This window comes from Falco punctatus (assembly GCF_963210335.1).
Source record: "Falco punctatus genome assembly, chromosome: 15".
Taxonomy (NCBI): domain Eukaryota; kingdom Metazoa; phylum Chordata; class Aves; order Falconiformes; family Falconidae; genus Falco; species Falco punctatus.
This window is the reverse complement of record NC_137595.1, coordinates 6,606,850-6,626,496: the sequence shown is the minus strand read 5'-3', so window position 1 is coordinate 6,626,496 and position 19,647 is coordinate 6,606,850. Positions and strand designations below refer to the sequence as shown.

Sequence of the window (19,647 nt, the reverse complement as noted above, 5' to 3'; positions counted from 1 at the left end):
ACTCAATGGTACAAAGCACTTCTATTGACTTTTCATGCAGTGTAAAACATTTTATAGGTGAGATAAACAGAAGTAACTATATATCATAGGTAGGAACTGGCATGGAAAGGCAAACCAGTTATTCCTAAAACTAGTAGGTCAGTGGAAACAGAAAGCAAGATCTTACTGTAAGAATAAGTAATCATGTTCCTAGAGTCATAAGTGAACAGAAAATGCAGAAAAATTTCTTAGATATGCAAGATAACTTTTAGAAATCAATTCCCTGTACCCACCCCCAAAGTAAACATGTACAACATCCTTTCTTCATTCCTTTTGTCACATCACCGAAAACACATTTTCCCAAATGAACGCCTTCTCCAATAATTATTTCCCCTATGAAATACTTACTCCAGAGATGCCCTTGTATTTCAATACCATCTACCCCAATCTTAAGAAAAGCATAAAAACTTCTAAATGCTGATAACTACCATTTAAGTGATATAGTATTTATTCAGCTGCTTTGTTCCCACAACCTGAACATCCATAGTCCCTCAGTGCTTTAACCGATCAGTTCACCTTCAACAAACCTCAAATACTTAGAAAGTATTACAGAAAATATTCTTAGAATGAACCATGTAACAATTATAAATCCACTAACAATTAATGCTTATGTAAATTTTGCTATTTTTAACAGACCTGAAAATCATGGGGTTTATGAACAAGCAAATATATGGTTATTAAGACTATTGTCTTGACTTATATCTGAATACAAACTTGGACAAGCAATCTTTGTCAGTGTCATTATATTAAAGCGTGCAGCCTTTGATGTGGTCTTCCCACAAGTACACCTGTACCTTACATGCATATTTCCAGAAAACTGAAAAAATTCCACAATCAGTTTAAGTCTAGACAGAAGAATACGAAGAAAAATACACACTTCAGTAAAACAAGGAAAAATTGCTTATAGTATACAAACCAATAAGATGAGTGAAATCCACATCCATTCTTCCTCTGCATTTAAAATCTGGGTCCATGCCACTACAGTGCAATACTATCTGTGATACACATTCTTCTATTATCTTGTAATACTGAGGTCTAACAAAGAAAACATTTTACAAGTTAATAAGAACATGAAAAATCACTTATGCAATGTGGAGAGGAAAAAAAAAGTGCAACTTTAACCCCTAATATATGAATTGTACAATTGCTGGTAAAAGGATCAAGTTAAGAGCCATCTTTGCACTTAATAAAGCACTGTTTTCAGTTTCTCAGAAGGCTATCTGAAATTCAGGACTCCACAAAATACACTTTTCATTTATCCTTTGCCAGACAATAATCAATACGTCTTTATTATTTTCAATATATGCTGCAAGAATTATTTAGCACATTCTGAACACAGTGAATTCCATCAGGCAACAGTACCAGTACTCTATTACTTAGAAAATGAGTTAATTATTCACTTAATTTCTTGATGTAAATCTCTGCATAACATCAGGAGCATTTAAGATTAGGAAATTCTGTGCTCAAAGTTATTAGTTCTTACCAGCGCAAGGTATTACATCTCAATTTCACATATCAGTGAGCTCTTAAAGTAGCAAACCCTCAAAGCTAAACTCATCATCTTCCAAATTACAGAAATTATAAAAAATTAAGATTTTCTCAGGTTATAATTTACTTCTTAATTTTATCATCTTGCATATGAATTGTTTTTATTATCTTTTTACAATTAAAAAAATACTTCTTAGAACAAGGGGGTTTTATGTGGTACTTTGACACTGCTAAGACACTCTGAGATGCACATAGGAAGCTTACATTGAAAAGACAAGATACAAGGCACTGTGGAAGTCTTTTCAATTATTACTTATGTAACTGACTTTCATATTCTTTGAAGTCATGAAGTTAAACTTGTAAAAAGGAAAAGGGGCTCAACGAGTTAAGATATTTCAGGGTGAGGGTTTTAGAATGAGGTTGAAGTCTTTGAAATAAGCATTATTTTATTTAACAAGATCTTTTCAATATTAACTTTGAGCAGGAAGACAAAAAACACATCAGTAACAGAGCAACTATTCATGTGTAATTATGAGCTACTCTGTTTACCAGGGTCTTGATTTCTATCCTTCCCCCTGCCCCCTCGAAAATTCAAACCTGACAGCCAACACTTACCGGACATAGTAATCACTCCTGATGAGAAGGAAATGTTGGAGAATTGACAAGAAGTAATTTTCAGAAGAAGTATCTTTCAACATATTATACAGCAGATGAAATACTTCATTCACATCAGTGCAAATATTGTTAAGGAAATAAAAGGACTTATAAAACAAAAATTAAAAACAAGACAAAAATCCCCACTACACAACGAAACACCCACCCCACATCCAGTTACCTAGCTGTTCATATTGTTCAAGTAAAACCTTTCAACACTCTGAACTACTACCCCTGTTACTAAATAGTCCTTTTCCACTATGATTATCCACAGAAACTCTGACCCCTTTTTAACAATTAAGACACATTTAATTACTACTCAGAAAAAAGGTACTTTGCACAGAGTCCTCTAAACATATTTTACACAATGGTTTCATTTTCATTCTGAAGTGAGCCAGGCTATTGGCAAATCCACACTAGTAAACCATTTTAATTTCTTAAAGAAGCAAATTACCTGTAATTACCTGTTCTGTAATGCAACAGCATTGCTTATTAGTGATTTTATATTCCTCTCATTGATTGCATCTATCTTATTTTGCTTCTTAAGTACCAACAGTACCCTTAAAAACTGCAAGCAACCATTCTGAACTTTGGTAATTTAAAATTTACTGCTTCACCACAACTAGAGAAGGCATGCATCTTAAGTGCTTAAGAACATAACAGAAGTTTTGTTCCAACCTAGTTATCAAACCTCATTTTTCTTCTAATTTATAATCTGCCATAGGTATAATTTTATACCTTCATGTCATGCAAGCTAGAGTTTAACTTAGTAATTTTATTTATGAAAAATTAATTCAGTTCCCAATCATTTGCATTTGACAGGCAAACTTCAGCAATAAGTTTCTAAATAAGTTTTTAATAAAAAAGAAATTAAAAGAAATCTGCTTGAGAAAGTCCTTTGTAAGATACACAACTGTGACAAACTACACAAGACCATTCTAGCTTATGTTTAGTAAAGTTATTAAATGGTGCAACAAGTTACAGCACCATTTCTATAAAGGCATTTCTATAAAAGGATATTCCATTTCAGCTCTGATATCATTGAGACGATGTGACAGTTCAATTAAGTCTTCTTCTTTGTTCTCATCAAACACTCTCAGCTGAATATCAAGCTCTTCATTATCCTTATCTTTCAAGCCCTATTTTTCAAGGCATAGTATATCTTAATTTTCCCTTTTTTAAAGCAAGAATTCCCCTTTTCAAAGATTATATCATGACAAAATAGAAGACATTAACCTTTGGAACAGGAATAAGCCGTAACTCAGTGCCTGGGTTTTTTTTATTATAATTGCACAGCTAAGAAAAATTAAGGCAAAATATCAGCAAATATAGCAGGTATGGGCTGCAGAACAAACATAAAGCCTTCTAATTGAGTTGAGTTCTCTTAATGGGACAGTCAGCTTATGCTTGTTAATGTCAGAGTTTCTTTAAAAAATAGCATAAAGGTATTTCAAACCATTAATTAAAGTTAACTGAAAAGCCTAAAGAAGTGTACAGAAGTTATGTTACAGTTTCTGTTATCTATCTAGATCATAGCATAAAAACATCCACAGTACACAGTAATATTGAGTATTAAAAAAATACCCCAACACTAGTACTTGGAGCAGGGAAAAATTTGTTTTTCTTCCAAGAAATAAAAGCAACTTCTCCAATATGCTTAATAACCAAGTTTAGCTTCCTACTGGGCAAATCATAAAAAAGGAAACCAATTCAAAAGCCATTAGTGGAAATACACCCCATACTTTCAATGAAAACTGGCCTGGAAATGTCATAACTGCACATGGACAAACTGAACGGCAACCATGTATGTTCCCAAAAAATATAGGAAGTCTTACCAATTCTCATGTTTGAAAACCGGGGAAGGCTACTGTGAATGTGGACAGATTATTAAGATTATTAATCCTTCTCCTGACTCTTTTTTTGTTCAATAAACTCATTTATAAATGCCTTGAAAATTTACCCTTAAGCACAGATATGAGCATTAAGTATTTTTAAGATGCTTTATCAATAAGAAATTTGCTTTCTAATGCAAAAAAGAAAACAAACCCTTTACCTTGGAGATCCATTCCCTGCAGAATAATGATCTGCGTTCAATGTGTATTTAATTATTATCTTACAAATAAACAAACAGCAGGATGGTATTGACTAAGTTGATACTATAGCTTATATTAACATTAGTTAAACCTACTAGCGACAAAACTGCAACACAATAGCTGTTCAGCATTTTAGAAAATGTTATCACTAAATATTAATTGCTTTTAAACTCATAATATCAGCATGTCAGTACACCCTTCATAGAGTTTTCTGTCAAGATTATTACTATTCAGTTTGTTTGCCACCTAACTCACACCCAATTCCTAAAACATTTTACACATTTATGATGTAAACTGACTTTTAATACATTAAAAAAACCTAAGCCTTCAGGCTTTCATATGTGCCACAGCAAATACACAGTAGATCACAACTATGTATCTATGTGACACAAAACCTAAATACATACCCTAAGAATAATTAACATACACTCATCAGGAACAATTTCAAAGCTGAACGTAATAAATACTGAAAGTTTTTATTTCTGACTCATGTTAATGATTCAAAACTTTGTACCTTACAACTTACAGCAGTATAAATTCTGCTTTGGACAAATATAAGCAGGTACTCTTTAATTTCTGTCATCTTTTGCGAGAAACTGCTTAGTAGCTTAATATATATTGATGTCAGCATCAGAAGGGTTTCTTGGTTATAAATCTACCTGTAAGCCACAAATCATTCATACACAAGCACCCATAAAGACATACTTCCATGCAGCTGCAAGAAGACATGCAGTCTCAAATACAATAGAGTCAATTTGGTTTTTCCTTAAAAACTCAAAATGCATTTTCAGAAGGCAGATTACATAAAAACAGATTTCACAGAAAACAACAGGAATGGCATATACAAAGAAAGTTAATCCAAAATTGGTTCCACAGCCAGATTCACATTCACTGCCTGTGCTTTGAGCTCATTATGCTAAATTTGACTACCCCAATCTAAATTCTAATATATTGACTTATTTCAGCTACTATTCTGGGTTACATAGCTCATGAGAGCCTACATTTGCAGCTATGCAGAATGAAAGCAGGTTTAGATTGATAGCCCTTTCCAGGTCTGACCTTCCCCACCTCCATCTTTCACATCTGCTGCTCTCAGTGAACCAATTTTGTTATCGTCAACATTCACAAACAGTTGACTGAGATCATCAGTTCCTATATACAAATTACTTACAGGCAGTATTTTCTTCAGGCCACATCGTAAAAACTCATTTCTCAAGTGTATCCTGAAATCAAGTTCTTCTGGAGACGTAACAAGGGCATTGATGAGCTGCATACATGCTACCTGTTATCAGAAACATAGGCAAAAACTTTTAGTATGTATAGAATGAAAATAAATACTGCCTTTGACTATTTCAGTTTAATTATAAAACCAAATATCAAGAGATGGTGTTATTTATTATGCAGCACACATGCAACATTTTGGTTAATTTAGGCAATATCAAACACTGCTTTGTTTTCATATCATGAATGCTTCTGCCACGTCAAAACTGTATCACATAAAGGGTTATACTTTATTTCAGAAAGTTATTTCCATACTACAGCTCCTTCTGTTCCTCCACAATATTCACCAATTCGAAAAAAACCCTGAACTGTTTATACAGTAATTGAAACTTTAAAAAAAAACCAAAAACAACAAAACCACCCCACAAAAACACCCATACACAAAATAATTCACATCACCAGGTTTCTTTTCTACTCCTGCACAGCACTTTCGCAAAACGCCTAAAGTCTCAGGATACTGGCTAATGCTTTAATTGAACAGCTGTGCGCTTTAATTGATTTACTTTAAAACAGGTAGACAATATCATAATGCCAAAAGTGCTGATCCACGTTAAAAGACTGAAATGGGACTCCAGGGAAATACCAAGTTTGGAAAAAGATGTAAACTGCAAATAGATGTAGCATTAGAGGAAAAAAAATAAATTAAACAAACAGAAATCAATAGCTGCAGAGAAAAATAGTCAGATAAAAGCGCCCTTCCTGTTTTAATTACATTCACTATTTAGTTTTAATGAAACACCTTATGGAGTCTTAAATTTCTATTAGAAGACTCTTTCAAAGGCACTCCCTTTATATAGCTGCAACTTCAGATAATGTAGTATCATCATGCTCGCTTGAATGATTCTTGTTATTTTACTACTATGACATGCCTTAACAAGCCAAAGTACATGTCCAATTTGAAATTAATAGAGAGAAGAGGTGCCATCTGCCCTGATTGCTTTTGCCGGAAGAGACTGGCTTAATGGCTTGTGCTAATACATTACAAGTAAAGAATGATTTTGTCAGAAACAAGTTAATGAGTCTTGCAATTGTACCTTTACTGACGTGTAAGTGAGGTTTCAGGGGTGGGGGGCAGGTAGGTTCTGTGGTCGGTTTTGTTTGCTTTCAATCAACAAGGTCATAAAAGTAGGAGACAACTTCAAAATTGATTCTTTTGTGATAGCATAATTAAGATTACATGTCATTTATTGAAACTTCTTGAACATCATTAACACATCAGCTCTGAAACAATAACTACTGATGGTAACCATAGCATTAAGATAACTATAGGAGACATACATATGATCTAATAATGGAAGAAGTTATCCCTTCCATGCAGCTACACCTGCCCTGCTTGCATTCTATTTTCCATATCTTTCAGCCATGGTACCTGAAATACAAATTTTAACAATACAGATTATGTATCAGTACTGTATTATGAGAAGGAAATAAGTCGAAGTTGTCCTTCAGCAAAATATTCAGCCACTTGGTATCTGTGCAAACACTTGTAATTACCAAAAAAAACCACCCCACCAAAAAAACCAAACAAACAATTAAAAAGGCTTGCATTCTAATAGCAACCAAAAATCTTTGGCTATTCAGGTGTATAAAGAGAATAAAAAAAACTGTCTACTGACACACAAGCAGCAATTAACAGGTGATGGGGGCTGTGACTCAGTAAAGATTACTGGCACAGGATACTGTTTATTATTCTATAAAAATCCTAATCCTTTTAAAAACTTGCTAGATTATCCCTAGAGATGCACTAGTGGCTGATGACGGGCAGGTGTCAGACACATCAAGGAATGCACAGTTCTTCTGTATTTTAATACGATCTATGCTTATCTATTTCGTCATTCAGTAATATTACAAAAAAAGTGAACTACACTGGAAGTATATGCCTGCCACAGGTACTTTAAACAGCAAGATACTTGAAGTGTGTGCTCACTTAAGGCATTCCAGTTGTAGTTCTAATTAAACTGAAATACTTCAAGAGCACAACACAATTTTGTTTTGTCTTTTTACAAATGCATTACTTCGATGGAATCAGTTCAAAGCCACAGGTACAGGAGTTTTTGCTTACTTTGGGTGAGGCAAGATTGGGAAGAAAGAGGGTGTTTAAACAAGCGATGCAATTTAATAATACTTTTTCAGGCTCGTTTCCTAAAGCCAGGGTACATACAGGGAGCACTGCCTCCCAACTCCTTAAACTCCAGCTTCCTCAGGGCTCCAGTAACAATAACTAAAACATTTTGGGGGACAGACTGAGAGCTCAAATTTTATTGGTCCATTAAACCACATAAAACTCCCGGTCAAGAAGATAAAGTAGTGACAAAGATAATAAAATGCTTTCACAGGCTTATGCCTTGAGTGCTACATCTGGCATCCAAGAAAAGGAATATGACTGTTTATCCTCTTTTTATTAAGGCCAAGACTTTTTTTCTATGTTTGGGACAATTAAGTGAGTTTCTTGCTTTCATACCATGAAAAATTAGAAAATCTAGTATCAGCAAGCTACTTCTATTTATTTTTCTTCTTTTACTGAACACTGGAGTAATACCACTAAAATATTTTGCTGGTAAGTAATTTCAAGATCATAAACTGATACACAGTTTTCCAGTATCTTAGATCATTTCTTAATTATTATTTAGCATCAAAAAAAAGTAGTAAACCCACCTGCAGCTGTAAGAACTCATGGTTTTCCAGTCCTTCAACGATCTGAGAAAAACGTTCCCTATTGTGCCTTTCAGCAGCAGTTGTTATAGCACCTAAAAGCTTGTCCAGACTAAGAGAAAGATAAACTGTCAAAAAACACACCACAGCCAACTTTTTCCTTATAAAGATAGAGCCCACTATTTACACAACTCCAGACTTCAGTGCGCTGAAGAGAAACTGAATGCATTTATCTACACTTACCTATATGAAATCGAAAACAAACCAAGAACCAAGTGTAAAAAATATCTACAAGATTAATGTTGAATTTAAAAAAAAAGGTGAATGAATTTCTATGTTATTGTGACATTCAGCTAAGAAACAACCAGTCAGAAGGGGTGGGGTGTGTGGGGGTGTGTGAAATCACTACCTTTGCAAGACTGTGCACTTGGTACTAGCTAATGTTTTAACATTTAGGAGTTCTAATAAATTGTCTTTTCAGAAATCATAATGGTTTTATCTATTTCTTGCATAGAAGACATGAAGTTTGCCATTTTTAATCTTCAGTAAACTAAGACCCTCAATAACTCAAAGTAAACGCGTGCCAAATATCTTTGTTTTAAAAAAGCCCACGAGCATGTGTTACGTAACTCTATCATTTGAACTACTCAAAACTTCAGCTATAAACGTAAGCTTTTTGCCCTGTCTAATCTGTTATGTTTAGGCAGAAAGGTGATATTTTTCATAAATCCATACATGTATTTATTGCTATACTATTATCTTCAAAACTAATGAAAGATCTTAACATGTGGTGTCAAATTAGTACTTTTCAAATTTAATGAAATTCACCTCCCCTCCTCTGGGGACATGTCCCTACCTCAACCCCCCCCATAGGCTCAGTAGCAGATTAATATTGGATTAATGTATCAAAAAAGGTGAAAGTCTCTTTTCATTTTAACATTAAGAAAGTAAAGACTTCACAGGTTATGTTGTTTCATTGACAAGTTCTCACCTGTGTCCAAACTGACAATTCATGAACATGAAAACAAAATAATCTGTTTCGGTATCTTACTTACATATTTTCCTCTCCAACAATGCAGATAGCAGAAAGTATTTTCACTGTTTCGGTCATCATGTGTGGTTGCTTTGGATCAATTGCTCTTGATAACAACAAGAGACTTCTTTCATCTCCTAGAATCCTTTGCAATCCGTACTTAAAGAAATAAAAAGTTTACAGTGAAAAGATAGTATTTGCTTTGAATACTCATAGTCACCTTTGGGCTTCAGATCCTCAGGAATCCTCACACGACTCCCCCCCATATGAAGTCTAGCAATACTCTACTAAAACCTTCTGGCTATTACCACTGGGGGACACAAGTCAGTCTTTCCAACCTTACATTTGAGGCTTTCACCTAAGGAAAAGTCAGTTCCTAAGCAAGATATCATAAACTTCTAAAATCAGGTATCCACCAGAAGACAAATCCATTTTTATTTGCTATCTATATCTGAAACACCTCAACAGCATAAAAAATTAATTCATTTTTTTCCCCCCATAATTGTAACAAGTGCTGGTTAAGTCAATATTTTCCACACACTGGCTAACAGAGGTTGAAATTCTTTTTTAAACAACTATCTTCTTTTATTGTCTATTCTATTTTACCTTCTGTACACATAAACTTGTATACATTAACATTTATTTTAAAGTAGCATTATTTTCCATTTTCATTAACTACAGGATAGTTGGTAAATCAGGTATTTGTTTCAAGTTATGATCTAACTGTAGCAATAGCAGGGGGGAAGCATGCAACCATTTAAGTTTACTTTTCCCACTACAGTGGGGGGAAGAATTAATCACTATAACACTTTAGATTTTGCTATGAATAAAGAAAAATTACAAGTTTAACAGATCAACTTCTAGAAAGAATACTTCCACTTTGTGAACTGGAAGAACCCATATCAGAAACAAGTTTAATACAGCTTAAACTAGACTGAAGTTTTATCTTTTACCTGCTGCCTACCAACTTAAAAACTGTAGCTATTAGCTAAAGATACTAAGTCATACTGAATTTAAAATAAGGTGAAGAATACATTATATTAACAAAAACAATTATGTATTGAAATTTAATTTTAGCAAGAAATAATTTCCTTTCAATTTCAAAAGCAAATAATTCCAAATTCACTTACGTTTAATTCACAGTATCACCCTGTCTGCAAATTATTTTGTTAACTATTACTGATCTTTTGGAAGCAAAACTAAAACAAAATGCATATTCAGAAAGGCTTATGAACAAGACTCTCAACAACAAGTTACGCTACATTTAAGACCTACATTTCCAGAGTCAGCAGACACTGGATATACCAGCTTTCTTTCTTTTTCTGAGATTCAACATGCTACACAGATCTCGAAGTCAACAATAAACAGTCAGGCTAGAAGTATTTGAATTGAAAATATTTCTTACTTTATTGTTCATAAATGCTTTGAGGCACTGAATAAGTTTATGTTGATTCTTCTTATCAATACTTTCTTGCCTTCAAAGGGAGAGGAAAATAACATAAGTACAAACGATCTTCACAAGGTCCCCCAGCCCTCCCTTCAAATGATCCGAGTCCTTACTGTTTCTTGTCCAGAAGCTTTTCCAATACATCCAACAGAAGTCCAAGGCCTTCGTGCCCAAAATTGTTAACCCAGCTGGAAAAAGGAAGAAAAATGCTTTTCATTATTTACTAAATCAAACATAAAACTTGCAAAGTTATGTCTCGAATACTGCTTGTACATCTCTATAGACACTGCTTTAAGTCTCAAGTTGTTGAAAACCTGTGTGAAAGGCAGAAGACAGTGCAGACAGCTGCAAACATTTCACTCATCCTTTTCCAATGCTGAGAACTACTTTACCAAACCAACAAGCATTACTCTAATGACCCTGGTTTGGGGGGGCAGGGCGGACACACACGACAACACTCACACAACTCTCTATTGCTTCACAAAAACAGCATGCTTAAAAAGTACAGCAGAAATTATTACTTACCTGACTGGATTACTGGTTAGAGACACTCTCAAAGATTCTAGACAATTAAGAAGCTTTTCTTCTGAAATGCCAGATCGCAATTCATGAATATATTCTTGCGAGGACAGTGTGCATTCATGTTTGCTGTTTTTCAGTCCACCCTATCACAGAAGACAAAATGCTGCCTAACGTTATACTGATCATAGTAGCATTTCAATGACAACACTTAACACCAGTATTTCCATGTGAGTTTTAAAAATCACTGTTTTCCCTGTATAACTAAGAACACCTGACTATATAACTAACTATAAAAGTTTATAATGAAGAACTAACTACAAGGTATTTCAGTATTATAATATCCAATAGTCAGTTTTTAGAGCTGTAGTATTCAAATCTGTAAACAATACACAAAACATTTTGCCGAAGGGTGCAACTAATCTTTTGTACAGCTCTGACAAGTTGCAGAACAGGAGGCTTATCTCAGAAGAATGGTTATGATTAATATGCAGTTCCTAAAACTCCTTAGCTCTAAACGGTCTGTTGAAGGGAACCTGATAAAGATGTCATGGGTGTAAAAGCACTATGAAGAAGTGCCTGACCTAGAACAGGATTTTTAAGTATTTGGTTTTAATTATATCAGGAACTTCTCTGACTACTGTAATCTTCTATTTGCCTCACTTTAAAAAAGCTACCCTTCTTATGAAGTTTCTGGTTTGTTCTTTTCAAATTCTTACCGTTCATCTTCCAAACATGACACTAAGTATGACTGTGACAAAATGACTTGTCTACATTTAAGTTAACGAATTTGACCTATGTACATTCCATATTAATGCACATAACAGAACTAAGTAAATGTTCACAATATACCTTCAGATTGGTTGTCCTCACCTCAACAAAACAAAAACCTGACACAGATTGTGAATTCATTAAGACAACAGTGTCCTCTGGACCATGTCAACTGTGAAGATGATTCTTGCTGACACGCATAGCACCTTTGGCTGGACCACACATGCCAGTTACACATCAAAGGACCAAGACAGACAAAGTAAATAGGATACTGAAGGAACTACAATTTGTCATGATCAACTTCCTAAACTAAGAGATGCTCTTCCACCAAAGGAAAAAGAATTAAAAATAGGTGAGGTTATCTTTATAAGAGTATGAACTGACTTCAAATGAGGTATGTGTATTAGCATATATATTAAAAATCACCATAGTTCAGAAAGATCATCACTCTGAAAGACCATAAGGTAAAAAACTGGAAAACAGGAACAGCTTTATGCCATTTATTGCATTGAATGGAAGCAAAAAAAAAATTTTATGTGTAACTAATGTACACCATCTACACAATATTGGATAGAGTTTTTGTCATTTCAGACAACAATCTTTCCCCAATCCCTAAAAGTAAAAGCAGAGAACAGAATCACTCCTGGAAGCCATAAAATCTGTGGAGATAATGGCAACTTCATTACATTGTCATTACATGTTAAACTAGACCCTGAAATGCACTCTAGAATACAAAATATATTTGGTTTTCCAAAAAGATTATTTCCTGTGGGTTAGCCCTTCCGCTGTAGTCTGCTGCAAGCTCCAGAAAAGATGAAACATTTAAGGTCTTTGCTACAATTTCTTTCACATTTAAACCAAGGTGTGCTCTTGCTGTGTCCTTTTCCTATACATCAAGGACATTAGTGAGGACCCTCTCCTCTGTCTAGCCCCTTGTTTTCAGAAGATCTACGACTCCCTCAATAACAGTTAAAATAGATGAAAAGTTAGAGTAATTCACAGCATGATATCCTAAGACTCCCTACCATGCCTTATAGGACAGGTATACTTCATTGTTTCTATGACTAAGCACCTTTAACTGCATAGCAATAAAGAATCATCTCCCCTTCCTTTCTTCCTCTGCCTCTTCAAAACACACGGTCACTAAAGACGTCTCATAAAAATCTGTTCTCAAAAACTTTCACCCAAATACTCCAGTTCAGGCCAGAGAGTTCTCAGTTTAACAGGATCACTTTCTGTTCTCTTCTACAATCAACTGCTCAGTCTTAACTCACTCTTACATACAGCCATGCTAACTGGAGTGCTACAACCAGGTGCTCTTTCTTTCCCTGTACAAAGACAGATTGTTTGGAATACCATGCTATGCCTTTGCATGGATAAGATTTTAATATATACGTTTATTATTTACTTTGAGATACAAGGTCTCAGTGAAAGATACGCTTTATGTGAGAGCATCTAATAAGACTAAGGTAAAAGCCAAGTACAAAGAAACTGAGGGTTAGATCCCACACCAGAACTTTCAGAGATCAAATAAATGCTTAGGATCAAAAATCTTAGAAATTAATTTATGATCGCTCACCTTCACAGTATAACAATTAAGGCATAGAATTATTTACTCACTACAACTCAAATGAGAGCCTGGACCACACATTTAAAAATCCTTCTCTGATGAAGTTAGAAGCAATGACCTTTTAGTGAAAATCTAAGCTTAAGGGAAATCCTAAAAATCTCTGCAAAAAAACCCAAGTATATAAAAGAAAACCCAGTTTGCTTTCCCATGAAGGAGGTAAATCCAATCAATTCAAATCTGTGTGTAGGACACATTTCAGGGTTTAAGAACAACAGTGACAGAGAGACAGGACAGACACCCTACAACACAAGATACAGTGAAAAACAAACTTAAGCACAGTTTTCTCTCTACCCAACTTCTTTTTAAAAAAAAAATATTCAGAAAACCAAGCAACAATTAAATATTTTAGAGATTTCAGTTTATCTTACTCCACTTTGACTCCAGGTGATTTGAAAGTTGTTAGCTGGACAAAGAAATTCCTCGCCCAGTAACTTACTCAGCAAATGTCCAGCTTTATACTACTCAGATGCACCACCAGAGAGAGGTGTGTAAACGACCTCGAGAACCAGTATCTAAGAAAATAGGCAAGCAAAGGCATTTTACCCTCCATGGGGAAATAAGCAGATAGAATATCTACTTGGTAAAGAACTGTGGAGCACACCTGAACCAAATGGATTGGCTGTAACAGTTAAAACACAAGATCAGGAAACCTGCACAAACTGCTGCTCTTTGAGGCACCAGACTACTCAGACCTCATTAGCAGGTACTTTTTCCCTCACTAATGACTAACTGAAGAGTTTTTGCACACTCTATTAATACAATTCTGTTTCTATCATAAGGAAAGAAACCGGTATATTTTAATTAGAGTATAATAACAAAGTTAGATAAGACAAGTTGTTTGGATGATGTGGTGGTTTTTTGCTTTGTTTTTAGGAAAGCAATAAAAGCATTTTCAATGATTTTTTTAAACTACTTATACTCTAGTTGTTGCACACGTGACTTGGAAAAGCAGTATCCTTCTTCAGCCTATGAGGAAACACTATCAGCTCCTGGACTACAAATTGCAAGTCTAAACAATTTGTATCCACTTCACCCTGTAGATATTAGCCAAACTCACTAATTCAACCCATTAAAAACAGAACTAAAAAGCTAATCCTACTTTAGACAGCTACATTAATGCTTTACAGATAAAAACAAGATGTGTAGCTGCCATTTCAATGCAATTATCACTATCTATAAAGGCAAGGAAAGGTTACTTTGCAGGCAGCTAAAATAGAGAAGTGGGCACCAGTACATATCACAAGTAAAACTCAAGTAAGTTAAAGCTCTAAACTCCCCATTAACAGGCAAGCCTCTTCTCTGCAAGAGTCACTACAAGCCAACAGTACCATAATTCTTCTCCTCCCTAACCACAGTACATCTACAGATCTTCAGGAAAGTAACCACAGATGCCGCCAAATCCAATCAACTCCCAAAGGATAAATCCTATGGAAACATACACTGAGAAGCAGCACACCAAGATGCATGCATTCTTCAAGCAGTAATACACAGAAGCCATACTGTAAGAGCAGCATTTCTTATTTTACTATTTTGCAAGTTATCTGTGCAAAAACATGCCTGTGATGCATAACTATGCTTGATCTCCATCAGACCCTGAATTAAAATGCATGGGGAAGAAAACAGTTATTACAGAGTTTCTCCACTACCCATAGTGCATATACCAGCTTCCTTTATAAAATCATCTCTGCACAATGCAGCTGTTCAGGCTAATTCGTATCATAAAGAAATTAGATGGCAGCAGGAATTATTTGAAACTGGTTTTAATGCACCAAACTGGAGAATTCATGATCTCTCCCCTCAGAAAACAAATACTTTATTTAAATACCTTCCCTGTGCTTACGTATTTTCTCAAATAGCTTTAAGAACCAGTGCTGCGTACAAAATTTAAAAGTACTGGTGAATACAGGCAGAAGTCTGTTTAAAGACCACTAAATAAAACAAAGCCAAAAGCAATTTCTTTATCCCTATGCACTATATCCTTCTATACCTAAGTACATCTTGAAGTAGTGATTACAGTTTTAAGACATAGGTTGTTCTTTATTATTTTTATGACAAAATATAAGTACTGAATACAACCTAAGTCTCAAACATTTTTTTTATAAAAAATGGCAAATTTCAATCATGACAACATAAAATGTAGTTGAGCAATTAATTAGACATGTTATGCTGTGAGTGATCTCATCTTATGTTTACTGACCTTCTGAATCCTCTACATTAATCTCATTCACACACTGATACCCAGCAGCTGACATATCCACAACTATAAATACTAACAATTAAGACATGAAAAAAATCCATGTCTAAACAGAATGAAGACAAACACTGTAAATTTAAAGATTTGAGTGATTGCCTTCAATAAAAAGCAAGACAACCCCATATTCTATTTGTTGCTCACAATGAACAGATGAATTCTCAGCGAGTCTGAAGTATACGGACATAGATTCCTGGAAACTTGAAAACAGATCCCTCAAAAATGCAATCAATGATCTTATACTGTAAAATAACTATGACTGAGGTAGTTGATAATTATTTTGATAAAACAAGGATTCAGTTATGGACGCTGACCTTTTAAATCCAAAACAAAAAATAAGAATAGTCCAGCCTAATTTTAAAACTGGAAGTGTATTCATAAGAAAAAACAAAACTATCATGTTCATACTCACCGGAACTTTACTTCCGACTATCTGCATGCAGTTGTCAGCCAAGAGAGGTTATTGTGTAAAAAAGATAATAATAATAATACATAAATAAACACAGCAAAGTACTTAGTAGGATGTAGCATCACACAAATTTTTCAGTGTTTATTCATTAGTAGTAGTTACATTATTTTATTACTTTATCAAACTGTTTAAGAGTTACAGCTTCTCAACAGGAAAGCATTTCTACTGTAGGAGAAATAACTTTCAATTCTTATATTCCACTGCTGAACCATCAGTATTTTACACAACTACAAAAAAATAACTAAATACCTGGCTTGGCATCTTGAAAGATTAAGATATGCCATTTTGTTAAAATTATCAGGTCAGTTATTTTATAAATGACACCGAGAAAGCTACATTAAAAACTAATGGCATACTGATTTCCTTGTACATGTAACAACTTCATTTGTTATGAAGCTTTTCATCTATCTAGATGATGTCATCACTGAATTTAATAAAGTTTTTGTAATAAAAAACATAGCCTACAGTTATAAATCTGACTTGCATTTCAGAAAATCTCATGCGGCATTTTTCTTCAACTGCTCAGTATGGATGCTTTTAATTACATGGATAATTAAACAGTGATTTTCAGAGTGACATCTTGTCTTCTTTACCATAGAACAGCATCTCTGCATATTCATGACCCAGAATTTGACTTTAGACAGAAGAAACTCTGCAGCAAGGCAGCACCCTCTGCCCTGTTGTACCACTTTGCACAAATGACCATGTTCCTGCGAACACCAGGACTATGGACTTTGGCTTGAATATTTGTAGGCCTTTCATCGTCAGCTCTTTGCTGCAATCTGATAGCTGCGAGTTTCTTTAATAACTACTTTCATCTGATTAAGAGCTTGAGACAGTATGATTTTGTTCCATGATCTGAATTTGGTTGTATATGTTCAGCCTGCACCTTCTTCATTTTCTACCCTTATCTCTTCCACTACTTTTCCAGGAAGCCTTTCAGAAGACAGAAGTCCCTGCAAGTCTTTCACAGCCATCCCTTCTCCCCTCTTCCTGATCAAGCTTCCTCTAGAAGTACAAGATGGGACCGTCACCACCAGACAATCTCTTTTCCTAATTTACTGCCGCCTTCTCTCGCCAATGATCGACTTGTACAATATGGCATGAGTTCATATTGTCAGTAAGTTCCGTTCTGAAACGGAATTCTGAGCCTTCACCATTTCCCCATTTTCCATGGTCAATCTTTCTCTTCGAGTGAGAGAAGGAATCGGAAGCACAATTAATCACTTTACATAAAAACATGCATTCTGTTGGCTTCTGTACTTCCTCCATCCCCCAAGGAAAAGGAAAGCTGCTTTTCACCCATTGAAAATCAAGGTTTCTTTCTCAGAACTCTGAAGACAGTACAGTGTTTCAGAAAAGCATGGTCAACACACTGCAGATGGCATACAAGGCAGAGAAAATGAAGCACCAAATTTAAAAATAATTTGGTTAAGACAGGATCGGCAAACAAGAGCAGTGTTTTTAAATGAGAGGAGAGAGCTCAAGTCTAACTAAAACAAGCATTAAATGAACCAGAAGAAAAGTGAAATCAACTGTTAAGTGTGTTTCGTGAGCTCTGAGCAGAAGAAAAGGCCCAAGGATTTCCAGTATAAAAGAGGAAAACATACGAACAATTATCTGTGACTAAAGAAGAAGGTAATAAATTTTAAGAAAAATCATTTTGAATGCCATCAGCATTTTCATGGAAGACAATCCTGAAGATGGCCTGAAGAAAAGAAAGCCTGACAATTCATGATGCAGTAAGAATTGGTTAAGGCTTGAATTCAACTACACAGAATAGTAGTTTAACCAAACAGAAGACAAAATTTACCAATAAAGCAAAGCCTCATTTTCATTGTTAAGTCCCAATCAACATTTTAAAATTGACCACATTATATTTTTTAAATTGCTTAGGATGCTATCTATTTAAAAGCTAATTTAGGGTAACACGCTACAGAAGCAACATTTATTTCTGAACAACCTGAAATTATTCCATTCAAATGCTGTGATTCAATTGCAAGAAGGACTTACTGAAGCACACAAGCTTTGATATGAGCCCTTTTTCCATTAGGAAAAATATTTTGCATATGTATAAAACATCCATGCTGGTGTCAACTGAAGTTTAAAGCACACATCCATGTATGAGGACATTTCAGGATATTTTTATTTATCTTTATACTTTAGTACGTTTTGGCAAACATATCCCCAGTTCTGTTAAGTTGCCCATGCTACAGCGCATATGGTGGCAGTAACGCAATCTGTTAAATTTTTTAGCAGTTAGACATGCAATGGTAGCCATGCTTTCCTTACTCAGCTGCAAAATTATGCTACCTTAGGCAGCTACATTTCCATACCAGCATACATGAGACATCACTGTTGTCCAATTACTTTTTGGGAAAGAACTGCAACTACTTCCACTGTGAAAGTTTCTACTACTTCAATAAATTATTTTTGCTTACTAAGAGAAATCAGACATTTAACACGGATCATCAAGTGAAGATAAAAAAAACTTACAACACATTATCAATCGTTCCCAATGATAGTCTAGGCAAAGTATATTAACAGGAAATTTCATAATATTCACTGCCTAAGCTTTGAATAATTCTCCAATAAGGTGATGTTTAGCTACACTATGCTTTAAGCACTGGATTCTTTCCAGGACAGACTAAACAACCGTGGATTTTGTTTAAGATGAACTCATGCAGGAACATCACTTCTCTCAGAAATGTAAATCACATCATAATGCAACTTATTCCTTCCACTAAAGTTTATAATGTTTAATGCAAAGCATTTGCATTTAATAATTGCATGTCACTAATTTTAATTTTTTGAAATCTAACTCTGCAGAGCTGATACTGAAGGATAAAAGAAAGACAAGTCAGATGCACAAGTCCATGCTTATCGTCTCATTAGGCAGACACCAACATAATCTTATTTGCTGGTTTATTTCACTAAGAAAGAGATTATTATTTAACACTATCTGTATTCAGCACTCAGACTCAGCTCTGCAGAACTTCTAGCAGTGCTGCCATTATGTACTTGAACAATTTTTCCACACATAGTCTTCATTTGCAGTAACCTTATAGTGCACACAATAAGTGTGGGGGGAAAAATGACATTCAACCTAATTTCCAAATAAAATTATACGCATTTTATTGAAGAACTATGCTGATAGCAAATTTTATCACTTGAAGCATACTACTGCCCCTTGGATACACAAAGCTAGCCCTACCACCATTTCTCCCCAAAACTGCAATACATTCAATTCCTCAGAATTCGCTACTAGCTTCTTTAAAATTCTTTATACAACAGTGGCACAGAGCAAGACAAAACCCATT

At 34.8% G+C, this 19,647-nt stretch overlaps 1 protein-coding gene across 4 annotated transcripts in view; it reads right to left on the bottom strand.

Annotated features, from left to right (window-relative positions):
• DIAPH2 (diaphanous related formin 2) overlaps positions 1 to 19,647 on the bottom strand; it is a 243,189-nt gene that overhangs the window by 198,814 nt on the left and 24,728 nt on the right. For 3 of the 4 annotated variants that reach the window (XM_080366036.1, XM_080366038.1, XM_080366039.1), the window contains 10 exons: positions 16,271 to 16,291; positions 11,213 to 11,352; positions 10,801 to 10,875; positions 10,646 to 10,715; positions 9,263 to 9,399; positions 8,211 to 8,319; positions 5,446 to 5,556; positions 3,202 to 3,320; positions 2,143 to 2,259; positions 956 to 1,074 (listed from right to left, as the gene is read on the bottom strand). In XM_080366036.1, the coding sequence (XP_080222162.1) occupies positions 956 to 1,074; positions 2,143 to 2,259; positions 3,202 to 3,320; positions 5,446 to 5,556; positions 8,211 to 8,319; positions 9,263 to 9,399; positions 10,646 to 10,715; positions 10,801 to 10,875; positions 11,213 to 11,352; positions 16,271 to 16,291 (1,018 nt within the window). The remainder of the gene's footprint in view (positions 1 to 955; positions 1,075 to 2,142; positions 2,260 to 3,201; positions 3,321 to 5,445; positions 5,557 to 8,210; positions 8,320 to 9,262; positions 9,400 to 10,645; positions 10,716 to 10,800; positions 10,876 to 11,212; positions 11,353 to 16,270; positions 16,292 to 19,647) is intronic. The other variant, XM_080366037.1, reaches the window with a different exon arrangement.